Source organism: Amblyomma americanum, chromosome 1 (assembly GCF_052857255.1).
Source record: "Amblyomma americanum isolate KBUSLIRL-KWMA chromosome 1, ASM5285725v1, whole genome shotgun sequence".
Classification (NCBI taxonomy): domain Eukaryota; kingdom Metazoa; phylum Arthropoda; class Arachnida; order Ixodida; family Ixodidae; genus Amblyomma; species Amblyomma americanum.
The window spans coordinates 239291833-239317454 of NC_135497.1; the positions used below are offsets into that span (position 1 = coordinate 239291833).

The 25622-nt window shown below is 44.2% G+C and overlaps 1 protein-coding gene across 2 annotated transcripts in view; it reads right to left on the reverse strand.

Moving 5' to 3' along the window:
* Positions 1–25622, reverse strand: part of LOC144114813 (protein spitz-like) — a 110490-nt gene that overhangs the window by 79810 nt on the left and 5058 nt on the right. For both annotated transcript variants that reach the window (XM_077648791.1, XM_077648790.1), the window contains exon 2: positions 13976–14086. In XM_077648791.1, the coding sequence (XP_077504917.1) occupies positions 13976–13988 (13 nt within the window). In that variant the 5' untranslated portion in view covers positions 13989–14086. The remainder of the gene's footprint in view (positions 1–13975; positions 14087–25622) is intronic.

The window sequence follows — 25622 nt, forward strand, 5'->3', positions numbered from 1 at the left end:
ATATATATATATATATATATATATATATATATATATATATATATATATATATAAAGGAAGCCAACAGTAACCGAAACCAAGGTGCATAGGGGAATGTTTTTAATTTTTTCTTAAATTTGTAGTGCCAATCAATCAGCTTAAAGAAAGTTACTTGTAAAGCAGCAGAAAAAACAACCATGCCGCCGGTGGGATCCGAACCCACGACCTGTTGGCTTCCTTAATATGTTTGTCAAACGAGCCCCTCATTTCATATATATATATATATATATATATATATATATATATATATATATATATATATATATATATATATATATATATATATATATAAAGACGAAGCAAACGCGGACCCACCTCGCGACCTGGAAGCGAGCGGTGCTCTGCGTCGGTCGCAAGTGGCCCGCTCCCAGCCCTGATTCCTGGCTGTGAGACCTTTACGCGGCGTCCGACACCTTCTGTGGGCTCAGTACCGAGCACTGTGGCGAAGGGTTACCCAGGGGACCGATCGAAAGCTACCTAACACCTCCAGTGAGTGGCCCAAAAGTGGCTGCAAGGAGAATTTTGACGAGTGCGATTAACTGCGCAAGTGAGACGAACGCGTACAAGACATCAAAATTATGTTGATGCGACAGCATTAGTGTCGTCACACCAAAACCCCGACGTCCGTTATCACGAAATTCGCTAACTGGTCGAGAGTGGTCATTGTGACCTTGTGACGTCCTCACAACCTGCCAACCGGGCTGTGAGCAGCCATGTTTCTAAACAGCAACCTAAATAGAGAAACGAAATTAAAAAAAAAATGATATCTGCAAATGTCGGCACCGTCACAGTATAACGGATACCTGCTACTGCACCTATAGGCCGAATATGGCGGTTAATGGGCAGGAAATTGCAAAGAAACTAAGGCGACATACACACACAAGTCGCAACGGAAGCTATGACATGTGGAACCTAACGGTATCGTATTCCACTCTTAGGTTGACTTAAGCGCCCCCACAACTTTTTTTTTTTCAATTTGCGGCGGTTAATCTTGTCGCTTAATTGACACGAAAAATTCAGCGAGAAGCCTCTGCTTGCTCGCCATCCTCTACCAAGTTCGCGCTCGGCTTTCTCCTGCCGCTGCCTACGCTTTCACTCCCGGCCAGGGGTATGGAACCCCAGTTAATTCCGATGTCGACCTTTTCAGTGCACCTGGCGACTGGAGAACTGATGTTTGAAAACGATAATTCCTGCACATGCAGCATTCGCGTTTTATTTTTAAGGCGCACAAAATAATCTTTGCAATTCATACGTTTTCACTCTTTCCATTTACTCTCCTCCACCGACGCATTTTTTTTTTTTTCATTTCGGAAAGCAAAATAAGGTGCGCATGCACCCTCTGCGAGGCTGCGCCGGTGACCGAATTGTCCAAGACATCGGGAAACGAAGCTGCTCTGTTAGCGCCGGCGGGTTCGAATCCCTCTCGATTTTTTTTTTATTCTGCGCCGCTCCGAGGAACGACGGGACTACTGTCGTTGACTCGGCAGAATCAAGGACATCACGCGCGGAGTATTTAGCCAGACTTGACAAAACAGGTGAGCTTGGTCCCGAGTTCATGCCTCGGCCGTACGCCGACGCGAACGCGTCGCCAGTGCCACCATCGCCGGCGACGGCTGCCCAGCGACATTCGAAAGCACGTAGCAGGACCACTTCATCTGCCGCTCCACGGCGCAAGACCGGGGGGAAGGGGGGCCAGAACTCCTCCCCGCTGGCCTCACCCGAGCGGCAGCCCCGCGGGAACTTTGGATAACCGCCCGAGGAGGCCGGCCCAAAACTACTCCGGACGCTCTCAACCCGCACTGCAGGCACCCCCATAAGCGCAGTTTGCGAAAAGTATGCTGTGCTCGCATCCGCCTCCGTCTGTGCATTTTGCTCGAAGGCGCACTACATGTGGCCAAGACTGGCGACAGTCTATAGGCGCCGACGGCGCAATACGTATCCCGCCTATGTGGTTCGAAATCACGGCAGCCAAGAAAACAGCACCGAGGATAGCGGGAAATTGTTAACAGAGGGCATTTCGGCGCAACGCCTGCAATCAATATGCGAACAATGTTATTAAATTAGTGCAAACGAACTTCTTGTTGGGCTACTTGCAATTTATCATTGTAATTTAAAGGCGCCAAATACCACAAACACACACGCACGAGAGAAGAGAACGGGACAGGCGCTCTGTCCCGTTCTCTTCTCTTGTGCGCGCGCGTGTGCGTGTGTGGTCTTGGCGCTTTTAAAGTACAATGATTAAATTCGTGAAAGTGCTCCAATGCGAGAGGCCAGGAGAGACGTTAACTTCCGCAAATCTAAAGAAATAGAGTTGGAATACAGAACTGAATGAGAGGACGTGTTCGCTTTCAGTAAGAAGCATTGATTTGCGCATTCGGTTCTCGCAGTAACTGTTGCGCAATACGCTCAGCCTAAACGCAACTGAAGAGTCGCCTGAAAATATTACGGGCATCATTCGGGAGCGCTCTCTCGCATACCTGACCGCTTCGAACACGACTACTGAATATGGCCCTGCGACAGAGGGAGGGAAAGAATGCGGTCACGCGAATTATCTTTTAATGCGTCAGCACTAGAAGCCCCATCGTGAAGGAAAAAGGCAGTGTCCGTCGTAAGTGCGGTGGAGGTTGACTGCGTAGCGTTGTGACCATGTTTAAGTAAATAAATACCTCCCGTACTTATAGCCGACAGCGGGATTCGAATGCGCGCCAGCGAACAGATCAGCTTCATCACCGCAGCCTCTCATCGCAGGTGCTAAATTTCCAGGTTCTCGCGCTGTGCTAGACCGCAGGCATTAGTTTGGGCAGCTGCGCACAGAGGGCGCCACGAACCCGCGGTCCACAGCGGCGCATCTGGAAGGTGTCCGGAGCGGTTCGCAAGTGGTTCTGCTAGTAATTTACCTTACGTCGTGTGGCAGTTTCTTGACGAGTAGCGGATCCAGGATATTCTACTATAAACACCAGATGCAAAGCGACAGCAAAAAAAAAACAAAAAAAAACATACCGAAGCAAAAGGGACGATAATGCTAACGCACTGTTTCTCGGTAAGCGGCCCCGCACACGGCGCTGACGCGAAAACGACTCACAATGGTATTCGATTCGAAGAGCTGCGTCGGCGGCGTAATCTACGCCGATGGCGACGCGCCCCGTCGTTCGTGTTCCTCTCTGCCGGCACCGCACGACTCGAGGCGCTGAAAGTCGAAAGATGAAGAGAAGCAGCGATGCGAATTCCGCGCATCAGAAACTGAAGGCGGTGTCCCCCAGCAGTTTCGCACGACGTCTTGGGTTTATGTTGGCGAAGGTCAGATGCTAGAATGCGTGGGCGGGCGTCGCAGACAGTCACGTCATCGTCACAGCGGGCGGGTTACAGCTGGACCAGCATTTTCGCGCAATTAAACAAAGATATTGCCCTGGCTCTGCAACAGCTGCGGGCATGCCCGCAAAGAGGGGCAGTCGCACGTAAAAAAAAAAAAAAGCTGGAAATTTTTGCCTTGGCGGATTGCCTGACGGCTTGAGACTGCAGACGGGGTGCAAGACGTATGCATAAGCACCACCATACCACCACACGGCGCTTAGAGTATTACCCGTGCCGCACACGCACAAGAAATGGCAGTAAATGGTTAAGGTCTTAAGTTTGTTAATGCCATTATTTTCGGAGTTGGTGCTACACGTCCACATTTAATGCCATATACGGAAGTCATGATGAAGATAATAATGCTTTCAAGGCAGTGAAAATTTCACCTAAATATAAAAAGTGCTAATGTGAACATGATGATTATGGGTTTTTAAGGCGCAAGGGCATCTACGGCCAAAGAGTGTTATGGCACAAGGTATACTTTCCATTTCTCAAGGTGGGGTCAAAGACCCATTTCCCAAGCATTTCACCTTACAGAAGCCAAGCACCAGACCAAAGGAAAGCTTGTACCCAATGTATCACCGGTGGGTACCCGGCAGCACTGGGGATTGAACCCCGCACCTCCCGCATGCGAGGCGGATGCTCAACCACTTGGCCACCGCTGCAGTTGCTAATGTGAACAGTATCTCTGGAATGTTACTGAAATGCAATATAAATATTATTTCGCAGAAATATACCGCTGCTCTTGCTTGACAATTCGAAATATAATCCACAAACTCGCATGTCAGCATACAAGCTGAGAGTATCTGTCAGAAGTGCTGGTAAAAAAGGTGCCCTGTGCATCAAAAATGCAGCGGAGATCCCTCATCTGGCTGAATTGCTATGAATTAACCATTTGCTAATAGTTAGGAAGTTCTTACTAACAATGTTGCGGGCTTTTCAGCGGGTGGACTGGGGACGAGCGTATGCATTGCACGGCCAAATGAGTTGTGGAAAACTCAGTAGAACGCGAATGACAGTAAGGCTAACGCCATTAAATTTATGCGTATGGCACCGCTCGAATGCCATTAAAATTTAAGGCATTAAGCACTTAATGGCATTAAAGTTGCCCGTGTGGCATGGGTATAACTAGCGGGTAGGGTGCCTGGACGCCCGCTCGCCTCTGCTTTTAGGGTGTGGACACCCTTTGTACCACCCCGTGCTGCCGTTTCCCCATCGCAGCGGCATGTTGGGTCCCATGCGCCGGTCTTGCACTGCGCGCTATGCGTGTGGCACGGTTTCTCTGCGGTCGCGTAGCAACTGTAATAATGCGACTGAACTGGAAATAGACAGTACATAGTTGTTTTGCTCGTGGCAGAAGTGTTTTCGTAGTTTTGAGTGTATTTTATGCATGATGCACCTGCTCCGACTACACGACAATCGAAAAGTTGTTTCCCAGTGTTTGTGTTTCTCAGTCGACGGCTGCATTGAAAAGAGACGGCGGTTATTTGGTGTTCCTTTCAGTGATAATATGGACATTAGGGTCACCGAATTCCATAGAATTATGCTGATTTTGTTGTTTTGAACGCAAAGACTGTTCACAAGGCCTCAAACTTCTCTTGTATACAAGCAGCGCGGAGCAAGCATGACCTGCCAAATATAATATTTTGTGTAGTTAACATCCACTTTTCCAACATTCTCTGAAGTGCCTTTGTCCTGTTGCTGCACCGTATGTGAAAAATTCCACGTAGTAATGTCAAATTTCTCTTCCAAGTAGTCCGTCGCCTCACTGTTCTGGAGTGAAAAGCAGGACATGACTGAAAACCACATGGTCATATTTTCTGAACTGTTGCCTTAGTGGCTTGTAACAAAATAATTCAGATGGTTGAGTTTCCCTTAGGAAGGTGTTGACTAAACGTAGACTGCTGATGTGATACGACATCTTCCTAATTCGTAGCGACTAAGTCGTTTTATTCGAGGACAAATATAGGTGAACAATTTATTTTTTCCTTTCAAAACATGAAAAAAAAATCAAAAGCGACTGATTCACCTTGCAAAATCAGCCCGTGATAACTACTTATTTTGAATCCCACTATCCCTGCCAGGCTAAACCAACAAAGAGGAGCCGGAGCAACAGAGGCCGCCTTACTTGCTTCAGCGGAACCATCTGCTCCATTTGCTAAGAGACACTGGCTTGCTGTCTCACTCGATAGTCGTCGGTCAAGGCAATAGATCTCTCATTAAGGAATGAGTCTGGGCAATTTGGAAAACCACGTTTGAGGTAAAGCACGCAGGAAGACGCGGGTTAGTGAGCACGACCGACAAGCTTTCATCTGTGGTGCTGCTGTCATCGAAAGAGGGGGAAAAAAAAAAAAGTGATCAAAAGGATATGGTTGCCCAGAAACACGCGCGACGAATTTGACTGATGTGGCTGCGTGACGGCAATGAAAAGAGCCTTTTTTCTCCAGTTGTGGCTTCTTCGAAGCGATATTAAAAGGAAGGAAAATAAACTAATACTGGGGAAAAAAACCACCTTTCGTTCATGTCATGCAGCCATGGATTCTTTGCTTCCTGACGCACAGAAGACAGGTTTTGGCGCCAGGATATTTGTAGTCAGCTGGCGCAAAGAAGTAGAGAGAGAGGAGGGGTTACAATTACTTTGTGGCATTAAGATAAAACAAATAAACTGAACAAACCACTGCGACGAGAGCTTCACATACTCACTTACCCAAAAGAGCACCTAAATAATACGGCCGCCTTATTGGAAAACGTCCTAGTGATCAGGTTGTGAAGAAGCCGCTCGGAAAATTTTGATGTGGCCTGGCAGGTTTAAGCACTTGCCTCTCAGCTTTCTAGGCATACGTCACCAGTGCAAACGGTTGCGGTCCAGTGGACAAAACATGCGACTTCTGAGGCGGCTTGATGCAGAACGTGTGAAGTGTACCAAGGCGGCTATAATTGGGAGAAGAAAGGCCGCGACGCGTAATGACGAGTTGCCTCTAATCGGAAGAAAGGCGGTGGAGAACACACGAAACTTGCAAAATTCAGGCAAAAACGGGCACGCCCCTTTGCTTAAAGTGAGCTTGTGTTGTACGTGTGACGCAGCAGTCAAAGATCAAGCTATGACAGACTGTTGTGTTCCCAGGTGTTCTGCCCACATTATTGAAGTGCACCAGCTATTTGGCTTTGCTCGTGATAGCACGCGCCGAAAAAACTGCCAATCGGAGGTCAAACCAGACATCTGGACCAACAGTTAACTCCAAAGTATGCGAACAATTTCTGCTGGGGACGGAGGAATAATGCACAACTCATCTTTGCATCCTCATAATTATTGAAATTAGCAGCCATAAAATGCACCTTCTCGCATTGACTTCATGGTGAATAAGAAGCTGTCTGAATGGCAGTCTTTGGCAAATATGCAACTGCGGCTCGAAATAGGTTTGGTTTATGGGGCCTTAATGTCTCAAAAGTGACCAAGGCTACGAGGGACGCAGTAGTGAAGGTCTCCAGAAATTTCGACCACCTGGGGTTCTTTAACGTGCACTGACATCGCACAGTATATGGGCCTCTAGAAGTTTGTCTCCATCAAAATTGGACCACCGCGGCCGGGGTTGAACACGCGTCTTTGCGGCCGGGGTCGAACCCGCGTCTTTGAGGCCGGGGTCGAACCCGCGTCTTTCAAGTCAGCAGCTGAGTGCCATAACCACTGAGCCACTACGGCAGCTTACAGCGGCTTGAAATAAGTAATCCTGATTGTTGGAAAAGTAATCGAAATGTAGTGTGTCAGGGTCATGAGATTGCACTGGAATATGCTACGCAAGTTGTAAGAATGCTATTATGAAGGAACACAGTGCAAAATGAACACTACAGAAGAGAACGAACACACATGAGCACACCGACAGTTCATAAGGCACAGGCTTTCTCGGCAGATTAATTGCAAAAGATGGTATATTTTAGAGTTACTAACTCCGATTCACTGTTTAAACAATCTCTGGTACCACTCTGTCTCGGCAGAATACCAAATTTCCTGTATTCCACGCGGCAGCTGCAGTTTTCTCTTCGAAACGGCACACCGCCGCATTGTGCTCTATGCAGCCGAACGAGAGAGTGGGACCCAACATGCCCCCACCGAGAGCGGTGTTTTCACGCTGAAAGCGGCGCTGGCTCATTGAGGTACCTTACCCACAAGTTACTGCTCGCGGGAGACTGCGCACGTCGAGGCACCTTACTAGCGGGTAGGTGCCTAGGACGCCAGCTGCTTCGCGAAGGATTCGGGACCAAGAAACACGTGTACTACTGAGTGCCGGCGGTAGGGCAGGTGATCCGTCCCCGAGAATTGTCAACTCGGGACAAAGGTCCAGTAGCGGAGCACTATGAAGGTTGGGACTGTACGAGCACTATTCATGATCCCAGCTACAACTGCAAAATACTGTAATGCGACAGTACCGAAGTCACAAGTACGGGTTGGATTTTTGGGTTTTAATTTTTTGAAAATCTGGCAAACATTTTCCGATGTTTATTTGAGGTCACAATTTTTTTTTTTAGGTGGATACTGCAATCGGTTCCTTTGGCGATTTACGCAGTACGACTACGTGGTTGAAAGTCACATGAAGTTTATCTTGGCTTTCCTGTTAGCATGAGGGGGATGTTGATATACTAATAATTAATGCACATATAGTCGCATTAATATGCATGTTTGCAGGAGGAAATGCTATCTACAAGAGAAAAAGTAACAGCGTAGAGGCTAAGTTGTAGAGCCACACAATAAAAATTGAAGTTTACATCTTTAAACTGGGTTGCACAAAGAGCAGATAAAAAACATGCGAGAGCAATTGGCAGATGAGCTACACATATATCCATATGCCACACTTGGGCAAGTAAAACCATGCCGTTCTATCCAGTCGCCTTCATGTAGAAATCACTTTTATCAGGTTGTGATAAACACATTCCTTGCTTGTGACATGCTGCTTACTGCTTCACACACGTGACTACAAAACCAGTAAATGCTGCATGAGAACAAAGTTCCGAATTGCAAAGAAAAGGCAACTGCTGCACAAATTTAGGAGCCAGAGGGCTGCACATCACATCGTCTGTGTGATGACAATGAAACTGCCGCTGAGCCACTGAGGTAGCTAGAACATATTCACGACGCTCATGCATGGTTTTGCGATGACGGTGGCTTGTTAGAGTCACAAGAGTTATCAATGCCCATACATGCAACGGAGAAACCTAAAACTTCCTTAACCGAGTAGGAGCCCTAAGTGGGCAATGACAGTCTGTGAGCAGACAACGCCACACTAGCAGACGATCCTTTGCAAGGAAGTACAGCCTCCCAGTCTGCACCAGCGCATCTCTGAGGTCGCAGAGGAACACCTCAAAATGCACAACCACGCTAATTAATCCAACGATCCCACTGTCTTGCCATGCCCCTGGCTTCTACACTTTGTTCATTTTCTCTTGCGACCAAGTGTAATTCGAACTCAATAGCCAGCTAGTTGCGGTGTACATGTTACGTATACTGACCTTTTTAGTTAAAACGAAATTTGAAAAAATAAACCTGACATGCTTTAATCTTTTTTTGCTTTTTGCTTCAACCGAAAAACCCAACCTATAGTCAAAAGGAATACAGTAGGCAAGACTGCCTAATCCCCTCAATGAGGCGCCAGCACTAAACACGAAATAATGTAATGAGCAAAAGGTAGCAAGTTAACACCGTTGATGCTGTTGTATTTTTTAATGCATTAACATTAATGCATTTAATGAGTTGACATTAACAGTGCCTGTGTTTGCATCCTTGTCTTGTCTGTGTTGCTACTGCACTGTAGCCCTAAGCAACAGCAGAACCCAAATGTCAGAAAAATCCGTCCGTCTGTCCAGTTGAACCCTCAACTGGCAGGTGGCAAAGTCGAGGGGAAAATCCCTGTCCGTTTTCAAAGGAGATGCGGAGATAGAAAATAGGAGCGGGAAGAACAGAGCATGGAAGGTGACAGGTGGCAGGTAGCAAAGTGGAGCGGGGAAAATCCTCTTTTCCACTTTCAGAAGAGATGAGAGAGGGAAAGAGGGAAAGTAGAAGAGGGAAGACGAAAAAAGAGTGGGAGGTGATGGGTGGCATGCGGAGGTGAATGGAGAGGAAGCATGGCGAGTCAAACGAGGATAAGGAGAGTGGAGTGAGGTAACAGCATGTCACACAGTGACAGACAGACTGGGTCACACCATCTGCTCGCACGGTCTGAACCTGCCAGCGGCAGTGGCTTTGTTGTATACTCGGATCTATCTATATATATATATTCACTAGACACTTCACACACTCTTGGCCATATTGAGTTACGTCTTAGAAGCTGGACAAAGCTAAAGGAAATGTGAAGCTAATCTGCCTTTTTCACAAGATGTGGCACCCTCTGGGGAGTGTGCGAAAACTGGTTGAAAACCATGCACACGCCACGTACCGAGAGGGCTATATTCAGGAGCATAAAGGCTGTGACGCGTAGCGAAGCTTCTCTAATCGGAAGAAGAAAGGTGGCGGGGGAGCACTCACACCAAGCAAAACTGGTTCAGAAGTGAAAATGGACGGTTTTGCCCATCGCATGAGCAGTAGGAGCTGGCAGTTTTTCAACCAGTGGAGCTGGAGGAGGAGAGGCGCGCATGCACACAGTGGCCGTGTGAAAAAGGCGGATTAACAGCGCCCAGATGACAACAGGCTATTACACGTTTGAAGACATAGTGACAGCCAATTTACAAAATTGAAACCTGTTGAACGAACCAGCTTCCTTCCTTCTTTGGCCTTCACGGCACCAGAGAGACTCACAAGGCAGCAGAGTAGTAGCAGCGTGAGCTACACACATACAAAAAGGGTTCATAGCCATCTGATACCACTTATATGACATACCTCAAGCGTAATAGCGGTCAGGGATATACTCAGCTGTATCTCAACAATTCGATCTCAAAGAGGGCCAGAAATCTGTTCTCATTAGGTGCAGCCGCAGCTCGAATTAGCACATTGAGGGGTCATTTTTGTTTCTACTGAAAACATATATTTCCTACCTAAACAGAATATTCGGGGAATTTATCAGTTTTTTCCCACAGAAGCTACCTGCAGAGTTAGCTGTTGGGCTAGTCGGTATTGAAGTTAAATTTAAGTACATAATTTTCCAGCGCAATGGCACATGGCCAAAGAAGACGAGAAGAAGGACGAACACAGCGGTGACTGACATCTTTTTTCAACTTTTCTTTCGAATTGTGCTGTTGCGCTGGAAAACTATGAACTTAAAGAAAACATACGAACGCAGCGCTGACTGACAACTTTTTGCATCTTTTCTTTTGCCTTGTGCCGTTGCGCTGGAAAACTATGAACTTAAAGAAAATATCAGCGCTTATATTTTTATGGCGATGTGCAAAATTTCTTACAAAGGAAATTGTAAATTAACAAATATTGTAATTAACAAATATTTCTGAAGGACCACTTCATTTCACACCATCAGCCATGGCCATCAATAGAACTGAAGGTTGTGGTGCAACATCACTATCATCAGCCAACAAACGGGCAAGGCCTAGAGATAGGATGGCTCTAGTTACCCTGCATCCCGGTGCACTTGCTCCAGACTAAAAGTCTGACAATCAGTTCAGTTACATTCACTTGACAGTTGGCTAGCATTTTCATGGTTAAATAAAGATTTCATTCTACAGGAGGGAAATAAAATGGAGCAACCAAATTAAGGCGTTACATCAGAGTTTTCCAAAGTACTTGACATTAAAAATGCACAGGGCTGTTCACTCTTAGTGGGAACATGCGAGCGCTTGCCCACACTGTTTAGAGGGCTACTGCATGCCACACAGTCGCTCGTCACAGCAAAATGGCGCAAGAAGATGGACGTGGACGTGGTGCTTCATTTCTATGTGCGGCAGTGTCGGACTCAGCATGGCCATGCGTTCACATGTTAGCACTAAGGGTGTATGAGCACAAGCCTGTACATTATAGGCCAAAATATATTTCTTTATATTCTCATTTTCTTAATGTTCAGTTCAGAGTACAGGGCTACACATTTCTAGGCTCTATTATACAGCTGATAAGAAAACTGAGGACAAAAAGTAGAGTACTTAATCTTCAATGCCTAAGTCAGCATCATGAACACTGATGCCAGGCAACAGAGTTTCTTAGCTTTACATATGGGCCTGACCGGGAATGACCTTGTTCGAATTATATTTGCCGCTCGCAGCACTACACTTGCTGAATAGTGAAGATTTCTGTTAAAACAAAATTAAAATTCCCATTATTCTTGTCTTAGTTTTACTGCAAAAAATTAAAAATACAACTATGAGACTTCTTAAAGGAGCCCTGCAATGCAAATCAAGCATTGCTCTTAACCTTTCTTTACACAGTATGGGACATGGCAATGCCTGAACACCCACTGAAAACACCTGAATCGTAACATTTTACATTTTTATCTTATCCAGAAATGCTCCCTACAAGCCAATCGTATCAGAACATCGCGGCAATTTCCAGCACCATATATTAGTATTTGAAGGCAAATGTAATTTGCCATTTAAAGTTCCAATCAATGCCCATGATCGAAACTTGCTGGTCGGAATCCCATATACGCGGAGGAAACAAATGGCATCCTTTAATGGCTGTCGAAACTTCATGTCTGTAACCCCTTCCAGCAACTCGTAGAATACTTATACCTAGCCCACAACAAAAGGCACATAAATACAATAATAATCGTATAAAGGCACCAGCACGTTGCCTGGTTTATGAATTAGTGCAAAATTTGAGGACTTACCACAGATCTGCTGCAAATTATAATGAGAATTAGTCACTTCACTGCTAAGCTGAAAACATACTGCATCTCTAGGTCGGGAACAGAGTAATGGAAAAAGCCACTAGTCTTTATGTACATCACTGGGTGCATGCAAAGGTGTGATGGAAAAATGGTAAGCCGCATAAAACTTTCCTGTTGCCTTCTTGGCTGCATACAGAAGCATGTGCCTTTATAGTTGCCCTAATGTCCAGCTAAAACATACTGTGCAAACATGCCATAAAAAAATTATCTGGCTCACTTTTTCTGAGTGCCATTTAATTAGGCTGCCTTTGTGAAAAGCAGTCGTTTTGCTGCCAATCAGATCACAGCTAACTTTCACAGAGAAGCTTCATCCTGCATGCATAAAAATTAATGCAAAGTGAGATCATTACTTGTAAATTTGTTTTAACCCTTCAATTCCAAAGAAAAATGACACAAAAGGAACTGCACAATATGTTTGCTTTTATTTTTTATTCTGTGCCAGACTTGGAACTTTTGCGCTGTCCTCAGATGCAACTCCATGGAGGCAAAATATTTTAGCCTTGGTGCAGGAGAAGGAGGACAGACTGCACTGGAGAGGGCTCTTGCGTATACTAGTATGGAGAGCAAAAGAGGAAGCAGAAAAACAGCATGCACTAGATGAGGTCAAGATGTTAAAAAGGTGCAAAGGCAGTAGTCCTCCCTCCGACAGCACTGCTGACTTCACAGCCTCAAAATGCACAAAGAACAGGGAGTTCCAGCAGCATGTGCCAAGCGTTTGAGGTCCATGCTCTGTTGCCTACCACTATGCTACCAAGGAAGAAATGCTATGAAAAACAAGATGGGCTAGAACAGTAATGAGGCTGTGCTGATGAAATGCATAGGTGGCAGGCAACAGAAACTGGAACACAGCAGCAACAAAGACCACTGCGTACTGCTTACAAAAAGCATGCAAAGGCAACAAAAGGATGAGCCAGGAATACAACACAGAAATTACGACAAGCACAACAAGGTACAAAAAGAAGGTGCAGTCTGGAGCAAATAAGGGACACAGGCACATATGGGACAATCGTTGGAGTTCAGTTGGAATTTTACTAGCTCATAATTAATGAAACCATGGGGGTGCAACACAGACAACAGCAGTGAAAAAAAAAAGAAAAGAAAAACAAGCAAAAGGAAAGGAAATAGAAAATTAGACAAAAGAATACAGAAGACTAAAGCCCAGAAGCACCATGCATAATTTCCTCAGTTACTCCAGTTTTACCACTATTTTCTTTAATACACATAGAATATTTAATTGAAGACAAAAATAATTACAATAAAACATTAAACGCAGAGGTTACTGTGTTCAACACAGATATGAAACTGTGCAGGTTAAGGTAGTGGGTTTCAAGTGCTCCAGAGGCTTCTAATGTCCTGTGGAGTTAATGAAGTCAATCCAAAACTAGCTGCCAAATTCCCTGGCTATCTCCAGCAAGAAAAGCAAAGGAATGCTCAGGTAGACAAGCAGGACCCACTGTCTGTAATGCTGTCACAAATCGTGATAAGTATGGCTCAGGCTTTGGAGCTGAAGGGTTAACTCAGAATGCAACACAGACAATGTTCCCAGACAGGACAGCACAAATATTTTCACCTTTTCATACTATGCAATACCAAATTAAATGTTTATACATGGCCCACAATTGAAAAAAGAACCAGAATAGTTGGTCTATAATACAAAAAATTTCGCAGCACATATATTTAGAAGCCCATCCAATTGAATGTACCTTTCTTTACATCGAACTTTAAAGCTGATTCGTTGTCTGCAGAAGGGCACCTACAGCATCACTCACCGTTTAGCGCCATTGATGCAATGTGATGCCAGTCCGGCTTTGCAGCATGATGACAAGAATGGAGTAAGTCTTGGAGCTACTTGTCAACCATGACTTCGGTGGGCAAAGACCCTGCAAACACCAGTACAGAAAGCAGCTTCATCAAAATGATCTACATTGTTATATCCAACCATCACACCTAGTAACATTACGCCAACTAAAAGTAATGACAGGACGAATTATTTGGCTGCAGCACCTATAGCATAAAACTATGTCTGCAAGAGAAAAACCATTAAGCAAGAGGTGAAAAACCAGCTAAAAATGCACTTTACTCTGAGCGTCCTTCCCTTTCAGGCTTTCTTCCAAAATTAAGGAGGGCGAGGAAAAATTGGGAACTATTTATAAAAAAGAAAAGTTCATAGAAATTGGGGTTTTCTACAACCTATTCCATAATTTGGGTACCATTTGGGTTATTTTTATGAAAAAAAAATTAAACATACTCAATTTGCCAGGGGACACAAAGTACCTTATTTTCAAAAACAAGCCATTCTGTACAAGCTGTACCAAGATATTCCTTACTGACTTGCATGTTTCCTATGTCTTCTTTTCACTCCTTACCAATCTTTCTTTGCAAACATATCACCCACATTTGTAGCATTGCTGTGTTAATACTTGACCTGCCGTATCTGCATACATATACACTGCTAGAATATTGTCACTGTCACAGCTTCTATTTGAAAGAAACATGAGCATTACAGCAACATTTGACTACTGCGTGCACTTGCATTTAATTAGTTATTCATGTGAATGTCTGTGCTAACATGGCTGACTCGTAACTGCATGCATTGTGTTGAGTTTTATGGCACATAGGCAACTCGGGCCATCATGTGCCAAGCTCAAGGTATAGGTAAATTGTTTTGTGTAGAATTTCATAGATATATTAATTATCAGTGTTGTAGAGGGCTTAAAACATTGCTTTTTATAACCTCCCGATGAAAGAAGAAAGGCTTGGTTTATGGTTTATGAGGGTTTAACATCCCAAAGCGACTCAGGCTATGAGGGACGCCATAGTGGTCGTCTCCGGAAATTTTGACAACCTGGGGTTCTTTAACGTGCACTGACATTGGTCATGGACCTCTAGAATTTCGCCTCCATCAAAATTCGACCGTCGCTGCCGGGATTGAACAAGTGTCTTTCGGGTCAGCAGCTGAGCGCCATAACCACAAAGCCACCAATTTTATGAATGGCTAAAACTAAAAGCTTTAAAGAAGGTCGGGTAACCTCAGTAGCCATCCTTAGCTGCAAGGATCTTGAGCCTCCCAACCAATAAAACAAAAACCTTAGCCTTCTTTCTAGGAATGAGAAGGTGGCTGAGGTATATAAAAAAATTAAGCAAAGCAGCGGATAAAAATTAGGAGTTTGTCGAGGAAACCTGCTTCTCTTAAAAACCTAAACACACAAGACATGTCAACAATTTCATCTCCCAAGAGTAACAATGGGTGTAAAGGAATGTGGTCATTGTAAAACTCTGTAAAATACTTTTTGCTCAGTTTTTCAACTTTCACGCATGGGAATAAAATGTGATTTAATGTTAATTCATCTGCACACTTTTCACAGAGGTTTCTCTTGTTTTGTCAGTATGAAGTTATGAGTAAGGTGTGTGTGTCCTATACGAAGACGGTAGAGAATTACTTCTATGAAACGTTCCTGGTGTGTGCAAGTCTTCCATTCACCTAAAACTGGCTTTATCAACTGTAGTTTGTTATTTACTTCGTTGTTCCAAGCTAACTGCCATTTTTTCCTTAATTTACGGTGTACCAAGTGCATGCAATCCTTAAAGGGTATATTTGCTTTGTTTATTTGCTCGCAACAGGCTTGAGCGCACAAGTCTGCTCTCTCGTTGCCTTTAATTCTGACATGACTTGGTACCCGGCAGTTTTATGTTTTGTCCTTGAGCTATGGCTGTTATGTTATGTATAAAGTCACCAAGAAGTGGAGTGACTGCATGTCTAGAGTGAAGGGAAGTACACCTAGTAAGTCTCTGTATACAATACTGTTTGCTGGGCTCTCGTTTACTACTTTCTGTACGGCTACAGAGATGGCGTAACATTCGGCAGTGAAGAAGGATGCCCAATGTGGATGCCTTACTATTTCATTGCAATACCCTTGTACCACTGCGGTTCCAACATAAACATCTCTTTTTGAACCATCTGTATAAAAAAACTGTGAAAGTACTGTAGTTTTCCTCGGGTGCAAGAAAATTTTGTATTATATGTTGTTGTGGAGTTTGTTTTTTTACGAAACTGTGTAAGAGTGAAATCACGGATTGCAAGAATATTGTACCATGGAGGCAGTGGATCTCGTCTTTGCGCAATACCAGGTAATGTGTTTAGTACGCCAATATCCTGGCACACCTCTTCAAATCGCAAGAGCCATGGCCTGGTAGCTTGCAATTGTTATTAAAGAGTGTTCTAGATGGGCACTTTGTAGCTATAGGGTAAAAGATATTTCTGCAGTGAACAGATATTTAGAATGTACGTGCACGTGAGCATGGCTCTTCTGTCCGTAAATGATGGTCCGTTGGTTTCTACATAAACGCTTTTTATGGGTTATGTCCTGTATGCACCAATCAAAAGATGCAAACCTAATTTATGCACAGGATCCAGTAGTTTAAGATACGATGGTCTCGCTGACGCATAAACTATATATCCATAATCTAAGGTAGAGCATACTATGGAGCGATAAATTTGTAAAAGACGTGTCGTACTGGAACGCCAGTGTTTTCGGGAGAGTACTTTTAAGTACGTTCAAAGGACTGGGAGGCTTTCTTTTTGAGACCATTAATATGAGGTAGGAATGTTAGTTTTTTTTTCAGAAGTAATGCCTAGGGATTTTATTTCATTTTTTGCAGGTAGTTCGGTTTTGTTTAGATATAAGGTGGGGTCGGATTGTAGGCCTCGTTTTAGTGAGAACAGAACACCCACTGTTTTCTGTGTGGAGAACTGGAATCCATTTTCGTCTGCCCATGTCTCTAGTTTGTTTATTGTCATCTGCACTTGTCTTTTGCATGTTGCTACGTTGGAGGACATGAAGGCTATTTGAAGATAGTCGACATAGACTGAATACATAATGGACTTCAGGATTATTTTGTTAATGGAATTTATCTTTACAACAAAAGAGTGCTGTGATTAATATACACCCCTGAGGAACCCTGTTCTCTTGAACGAAATACCTGGAAAGGGTTGATCCCAGGCGTACTTGAAAATGAGCGGCTCGACGGGAAATCATTTAGGCAGTTTAACATCCTGCCACGGATGCCAAGTTCTGCAAGATCGCAAATAATCCCAAACCTCCACATTGTGTTGTATGCTTTCTCCAGATCCAAAAAGACAGCAAGGCAGTGTTGTTTGCGCATAAAAGCTTCTCTGATTGTATTTTCAAGGTGGACTAGATGGTCAGTTGTTGAGCATGACTTTTTAAAACTGCATTGATGGATGTCAAGTTCGTGAGCTTTAAATGACAAAAGTTAATCATATTAAGAACTCTCTCAAAAGATTTGGCGAGACAGCTTGTAAAGGCTATTGGCCTATAGCTACTAGGAGATTTCGGCAGCTTTCTAGGTATCAGAAATGGTACTATAATGGCTCTTTTCCATTCAATGGGTATTTTTCCTTCCATGAATATTTTATTAAAGAAATTCAAGAGTGCTTCTACGGCAGGATGGGAAAGATGGGCAAGCCTTTCATAGTGTATTTGGTTGTGTCCGGGAGCAGTTTTTTTGCCAGCAGAGAGTACTCTGTTGATTTCTTGGAGGGTAATTAGACTACTGTATTTTTCATTTGCACTTCCCCTTGTTGAGAGCTTTTGTTTTTTGGATGTTTTTGTATTTTCAAAATGACTGGCTATAGTGTGAAGAACTTGACACCACAGCGAAGTGCTCTCCCCGTATGTCTACCTGTTCCCCTGTGCTTGCTTGTGTACCGGGTGTTGTCAAAAGAGAAATTGTGAAGGGTGAGTAACTGCCATTTAGTTTTCGAACTTGCTCCCACAATTTTTTCGATGTGGTTGAGCTGTTTAAAGAAGACACATAAGCTTTCCATGATGTTTTCTCAGCATTACGCTGCACATACCGTGCCTGTGCTCTCGCCTTTTTGAAAATGACAAGGTCTTCATGTGTAGGGCATCTAGTAAAAATGCCCCAGGCTTTGTTTAGTTTCTTTTTCGCTTCTGGACATTCCTGTGCATACCGAACTTTATGGTTTTGTGGCACCACTCCCGCGGATTGAGGAATAGACAGCTGTGCAGCAATGATTATACAAGTTGTGAACATTTCACTTAGTTTGTCTATATCGCGATCATCTGAAAAAATTTTCTCTCGATTCGCCTGCCCTCGAAAAAGTGCCCAGGTGGCTAAATGCAACTTCCAACGGCGAGGTATGGTCAGGATAATTATTGGTGAGGATGATAGGCTGATACTGACAGGGAAATGATCACTTCCATACAGATATCTAAAACATCCCACTTAATATTGGTAAAAGCAGACGGCGAACTAAAAGATAAATCCAAGCAGCTCATTTTTCGAGTGCTTGGAGAGCCGTACGTGTGCTTTCCTGTATTCAGTAGGCACACGTTATTGTACAGGGTAAAATATTCAAAAATATGGCCTCTAGTGCCCGTTTGCTCACTACACCAAAAAAAGAAGTGTGCATTAAAAACCCCCACAACCAGATATGGCTCTGGCAGCTGTTCGAAAAAAGCTTCTGAAGTGTTACTGATAGATTTGGCTAAAGATATACCGAGCATACTGTTATTGTTTTAAAATGAAGGATGGTGACTGCTACAATTTCATATTTGGTAAGATTTATTTCGTGGGTTGCAACACTGCTCTGGACAACAATAGCAGCACCTCCAGACAGCCTACTTGCTTGCTTTCAGTCCCACCTAAAGACTTTACACCTCTTTAAAATATTTTTCTGTACAGGTTCTAAGTTGGTCTCTTGTAGACAAAGGACAACCGGAGAAAGCAAGTTCAAAATATCTTTTACATCACTGTAGTTTTTTGAAAATCCATGACAATTCCAGTGAATTAAAAATGTCATGTTAAGAGTTTTTGGGGGTGTAGTTAAAAAATTAGACCTACGGAGTTTTTGGGCCCGCTATTGGGGTTTTTCTTTTCCACTCAAGAGAGCTACGCCTCTGCTGAAGCAGGAATGAACTTGGTGTTGTGTCCATCGCCTCCCTAGAGGCGCTGGAGGGCCGCAGAGTAGCTGTGGGTGCATGAGTTTTAGGCCTCGCCCAAATGAGGGAAGCCTTGAGGGCTGCCAACCCAGGAGCCGGCGCTTGTCAAGAGGTGGCAGGGCAGCCTTTGCTGTATCTGTGGGGGTGCGGATGGACCTGCCTCAGGCTCACTGTGTGTGGCCTGGGCAGGAACCGTAGGCAGGTGTGGTGTCCCACCCCGTCGCACATCAGCGAAATTAGTTTTTCCTGCGAACACGAACGCTCCTTGTGTTTGTGTGAATCACTTTTATGTTTCCTGAAAAGTTATAGTTTCCTTAGTTTTGATAGTTATTATCTCTTTCTCTTTCTTCCAGGATGGACACGATCTCAAGTACGCCGGATGGTCCCCTTCACAGTTAGCGCACTTCGGTGCAGCGTTGCATCGCACTGCAACATGGTCATTTAATGCATATTTGGCACAGGTTTGCCAGCCGCAACAGCTCTGGGAGCCATAGCCGAATCTTTGACACCTAAAGCACATTCTGGGATATGGGATGTATGGTCGGACAGTTATTTTCATGTATGCTACTTGTACGGTTTCTGGGAGTTGGCTAGAGGCAAAAGTCAGTACTAAGTGCTTTGTTGGTGTTTCCTTATCATCTTTTCGGATTTTGATGCGGTTGACATCAGGCACGTTTTGGTCATTCAGGCCCTCCAACATTTCTTCCTCCGTCAGAGTCAGGAAATCGTGTTCCGAGATTACATCTTTCACTGTATTTAGTGACCCGTGGGCACTGATAGAGACAGGGATGTCTCCGAAGGTCACTATATTTTCGAGTTCGGAGAACTGAACATTATCTCGGATCTCAAGGAGCAGGTCGCTGTTGGCTAGGTTCGTAACCTAGTAGCCAAGGCCTAGGGCATCGGTCAGACTTTTAGAGACAACGAACGGTGAAATGATTCGGGCTGGTTTTTCTGTTTCACTATGTACCACACGGTGCCTTAGGAAAACTTTTTTTTTTTTGAGAGAATTGTGTAGCTGCATCAGTCCGCATCTTTTTTTGAGGGTGATCATTTGTTGCATGGGAAGCCATGAAGATAGTTTTCGGCCACAATGCCAGCTGACTACCATGGAGCCCAACGGGGGGATGGGACAGGAACTTGCACACAAGTCCTGCTCACACCAGCTATGCACCCTAAATATAAACCAATATGACGCAATGCAGGGTAGTCCACCACACAAGGTTAACCCTAACCGCCAGGAAATAAGGAAAAACAAAGAAGGGAGGAGGAAACAGGAAAGTTGTGAGAAAGAAGAATTTAAGTGAAAGATGAAGGGGAGAACAGGAAACGGTGACTGCAGATTTCCTTCGGTCAGGTCAGGCTGGAGGTGCCGTCTACAGGAAGCGGGGGCCAAAGTGGTGTGTTTCCTCCGCCGAGGAATCTTAAAGGTCCAAACGCTCGGCAACGGCTCAACCACCAGGATCCCCTTTCCCCAGACACAGCTGAGCCATGTACAGCTAAGCGCGGGAGCTCGGGTCCTTGGTGATGCACTGCTCACCATCATCCCCCTGCAGGGACGTCCCTGCGGATGCTCAAAGTTCAGGAACCCGTGGTGTCGCAACTCACCTACCACCAGTAAACTACAATTTCAGAAATGTGGATTTCCACTTATAAACATGGTTTAACCCAGAGTTCATAAAATTCGTCCACGGTGCGAAAATATGGAAATATTAGGCTTTACCCTAAAACAGAGGGCACACCTGTACCGCATCCATCACATCTGAACAGGCCCAAACTGTTATGGCATATTCAAACTGCTGATACAGAGCAGTTTTATTGCTACATGAGACCGAAGGGAGTGCTTCAATGGGCGATTTGGATTCAGATCCTGAGTTCTGATTGGAGCACGATGGTAGTCTCACACTCCCTAGACATCTTGCTTTTTCGCAGATTCGGAGAGTTGGTCCGGATTGCCGAGTGAAATATGCCATTGATTTATTTATTGATTGATTGATTCATTCATTCATTCATTTTCGAGCTCTACCGCTTACATGATGTCCGCCTTGCTGTAGAGTGCACCTACACAGATCCCACCAACATATCTCCAGCAAGTTTTAAAATAAAAATCTGTAAAAATTGAAAAATCACTCAGTTCAGTATAAAGCATTGTAATGCAATGATATTACACATCATAACTGAAAATTCCCTGTATTAGGTTCAAATGAACTATTTGAGGCCTTTCTTCCCTGTAACAGCTAGAAAACTGTCAATTTAAGAAAAAAAGACATTTTCGGTTAATAAAATTCCCTGAAACTCCATAAAAATTGCCTTTTTGCCATATTTAGCTTCTCAAATTCCCTGAGAATGAGAAAATTTCCCGACTAGAATGTAATTGTAACATTGCTCTCACTATCAACTACCACGCGAAAAATAACTAATTGTCTAGTTTAACAGATACTGTCAATGCTGACTTAACATCAAACCCTGGCTTCATTCACGACACAGTAGGTATTTCCTAACCCCTTTCATGAGCATTTTAAGACAACAAAGCATGACAGCCATGCCTTCATTCTTCTCCCGGTTTATTTCATAACTCACGGATATCGTGTAGGCAAAGACTTCACGCTTCTTATACCCCTGTGACACGGGACTTCTTCTCGGCCTTTGTGGTAAAGTTGTATTATTGCACTAAAGGAGGAAAACCGAAAAGGAGCAGCGACGCTGCTACACAGCAAATCCAAAGGAGCTAGAACGCGGTCTCCGTGAATGCCAAAAGTCACCGCTGTGTGTGAAGCGGCACTAGTAACATTATGAAATTAAAGTAGACGGTAGCACTTCAGCTAAGAGTGCATTCGTTTATGTTGGAAAAAGTAGCTATCACGATAATAAACGAGCATTCTGACGGTCAGAAATGGATATTTTGAAACAAAGTTTCTTTTTTTTTTCATCGTTCTCGGTCCGACCACGGTAGGCGCACTTTTCCGTTCGGCTCCTCGTGTTCGAGAAGCGTGCTTTGTTGCTTGTGTCTTTGTGCACACAAGCAAACTCATAACACGCACACAACAAAGAGCAAACGAAGAAAAAACAACAAAGCGAGATGCGCAAGCAAGTGTGTGTCGATGTGGCTGCTGAAAAGCGTTCAAGTCCTTTCTTAGCAGTGTGGATGTCTTTAGTCATAGCTTCCTCTACGATTAAGTGCACGGTAACGCAAAATTAACCATTGAATAAGATAAATTAGATATTTTTTTACGGTTTCAAAACTAAAAATTGCGTCAATTTCTTATTCTTTGAGCTCGCAAGCTGGCGCTGCCGTCTGGGTTGCTCCTTTAAGCAACTTTAAGGCCGCTGACGGCCGCCTTTATTGCTACGGAACTTTATAAGGTCTCGACGCTTTGCCATGTAGATGCGCGTCACGCGCCTTTGGGGCAAAGGACCTTAATTTCTAAGGCCTTACAAGTGCCCGTGTGACAGGGCTATTAGTGGCTATCTTAAAGGAGTGTAGACACCTAATTTTGGTGGCATGTTTTCTTCTGTACAATGATGCGGAAGACACTACTACGCATGAATCACCGTAAGATATTCGCCTACGGCCACTAAATAATTTATCAAATTTTTTCTGTCTTGCTGTTTCGGTTTCATCAGCCGAACGATGGCTGTGATGTCAAAGAGTGCTTTTGTGTCACGTGAGGAATGAAAAAAAGTCCATATAATCGCTGTTTCATAGTTTTAATTTAATGCAGTGCTGAAGCGAGCCTTCCTCAAGACCCGGAATTACAACAAATGTGGAAGCAGCGATTATATTGCAGTTTTTTCGTGTCTCATGTGACCTGTAAGCACACGTTGACGTCACAGTCCCCATTCAGCTGCTGAAACCGAAACAGCACGAGAAAGAAATGCTATTATATATTATTTAGCGGTCGTAGGAAAATACCAGGTGGTAATCCATGTATAATAATGCCTTATGCATCATTACAAACAAGAAAACACGCATCCAAAAGTTAGGTGTCTGTACTCCTTTAATTTGCAAGATTCGTCACCGTCATCATCATCAGCCTAACTACACCCACTGCAGGACAGAACAAATACTTCGCCCATATCTCCCCAATGGGCCTTTTTCATGGTGGCACTCTGCACATGCGCGCGCGGTGCATTGCGGGAAGCGCGCGACCGCCATGTTTTTTGGTGGTTCGTCGGTCAGTTGAGCGGTGCGGCCGGTTGCGTCGCCCGACCGCCACTTCGCTGCGGCGTAGCTGTCGCCAACTCTGCGTTTTGCGTACTTGCTGAAATTGCTGGCGGAGTTCTGCAACAATGTGCCTCAGTCGGATGCTTTAATTTTAGCAAAAAAGCCAGGAAGAGTAAGATTTTTTAGATTCCCCGCGACACCCTGCATGAAGCCAAAATAGTGCAGTGGATGTAGGCAATGTGCTATGTGAATGTTGATGGATCTCCTTGACAGCCAACAGCCAACTCGTGTGTCTGCAGGGACGACTTTATGTCAGGTAAAACTCCTTTTCTTCGTTCTTGCACTCTATTTTCTAGGAAGCTGTAGCGCGAAGCGCAAGGTGCGACGCCTCTGTTGTCCATCTGCTAGCGTAGCAGAAGTGGCTGCATGAAAAAATGAGCGGAAATTGCGCGGGACTGTCTGCTAGCATCCCGGACATTATAATAACTTCAGTAGAACTTGTCGGGTTGGTTGGTTTATATAGATGCAAAGATCTGCGCGAACGAGACACGGGCGGCGAAGAGGAAAAGACAGCGTTTGAGTGCGCCTTTGGCTCTTCGCCGTCCATGACTCGATCGCGCAGTTCTTTCATTGCAACTGTAATATCAGTGCCGCATGCGAGTTGAAGGGAACCTAAAAGATAGGGTGAAAGGTAGGAAGGAATGTAGTATGCCTGCGGGAACGTGCGCACACCATGGCACGGCCGGTTTCTGGGGTAGTGCGCGACCGCAGTGTTTGCCGAAACGACAATGGCTCGAGAATGCCGGATACCTTCCGCTTATGAGCAACTCACCTGCGAAAGCAGTAAAAAGGCACTTCCAGTTTATCTTGCCTTTTTTCTCAGCCTAAACCTTCAATTTATCAGTAATTAAGGCACAAATGGTCTTTAACTGGATGGAAGTGCTATTGCCAATAAAAAAGGGCACCGGGAGTTCAATGATGGAACTGTTAGATAAAAATAGTGGAAGTTCATTTCTAAAAAGTGGGTTGCCTTATGTTACCACTATGTTGTTGTGTGCTAGATTGAGCGAGAAAAGGGACCTCACGTGGTTTGCATGTTGATGACAGCGATGGAAATGCGCTTAACCGTCGCAGTACAAGAATATGCCATTTTTTCATGACACTTAAGCATGGTTTCGAGTGTACTTACATACAGTGCAGAAACCTGCTTAACCAAGTAACTGTCCTAAGTGACTGATGACAATGAACAGCGCTACACAAGCAGATGACATCTGGAGACAATGGGCAGCCTCCCAAGTCTGCTAAGGCATGTAAGGTAGCACATCAATGCCTCGAAATGCACATCTGAGTTACTTAATCCAAAGGCATATCATTACAACATGCCACTGGCTTCCACGCTTTGTTATTTTTTCCTTTGACTGAGTAACTCCTATTCGATAGGCTGTGGCAGGCATATTAAAGATACTAAGCTTTTTCAGTTAAAATTTAATTACGAAAAATGAATTTGTGTGTGAACTGAATCGGTCTTTTTCCGATTTGAGCCAAAAAGTCCAACCCCCTAGTCACATTATACAACAGTAACAAAAAAACTGTTGGATCACTTGCTATCCTTAGCAGAAAATGCTTAATGCTAACACTAATGCAAGACGATACAAGATGGTACATGATGCAAGTAGTAACGAATTTCAGTTATTTAAAACTCAAATTATTAACCTCACTAACTCCTATGCTCCAAGTATTCTGGGATGCAAACTAAAAAATAGGAAAAGATTACAGCCAGGATCAATGGACACCTTATGCAGCTTTTCCATATGCTCTGAATGTTTTCACAGTACTGCAGAACCAAATTGGAGTGTACGTTTCGGAAATGAAAACATTTAATTAAAATATTTGATTGTTTGATTTCAAAGAATACTGCCAAGAAAAGCACTTTGTTTAGTGTCCGATTTATGATTTTAAAAAAAATGTTTTGAAAATTTGGAAGCAGTGAGCTAGTGGCAAGATTAGCTTTCTACATGCGATGCATGATGGACTACTGCTGATAAACAATGGTGGAAAAGCAGCTCCAATAACCAGCCACTTTCACAAATGATTCTTCCACACCTCAGTAACAGCTGTGCTGCAGCCATACCGTGAAGATGATGCACCCATGCCTCCAGCAGTGCTTTCAAGCAAATATGTAGTTAAGCTCTTCATTAACATCGGTGAGCCTAGGCTACCGAATCGGATAGTAGACTACTTTGGATCTTAATCACTTTTTTTAAG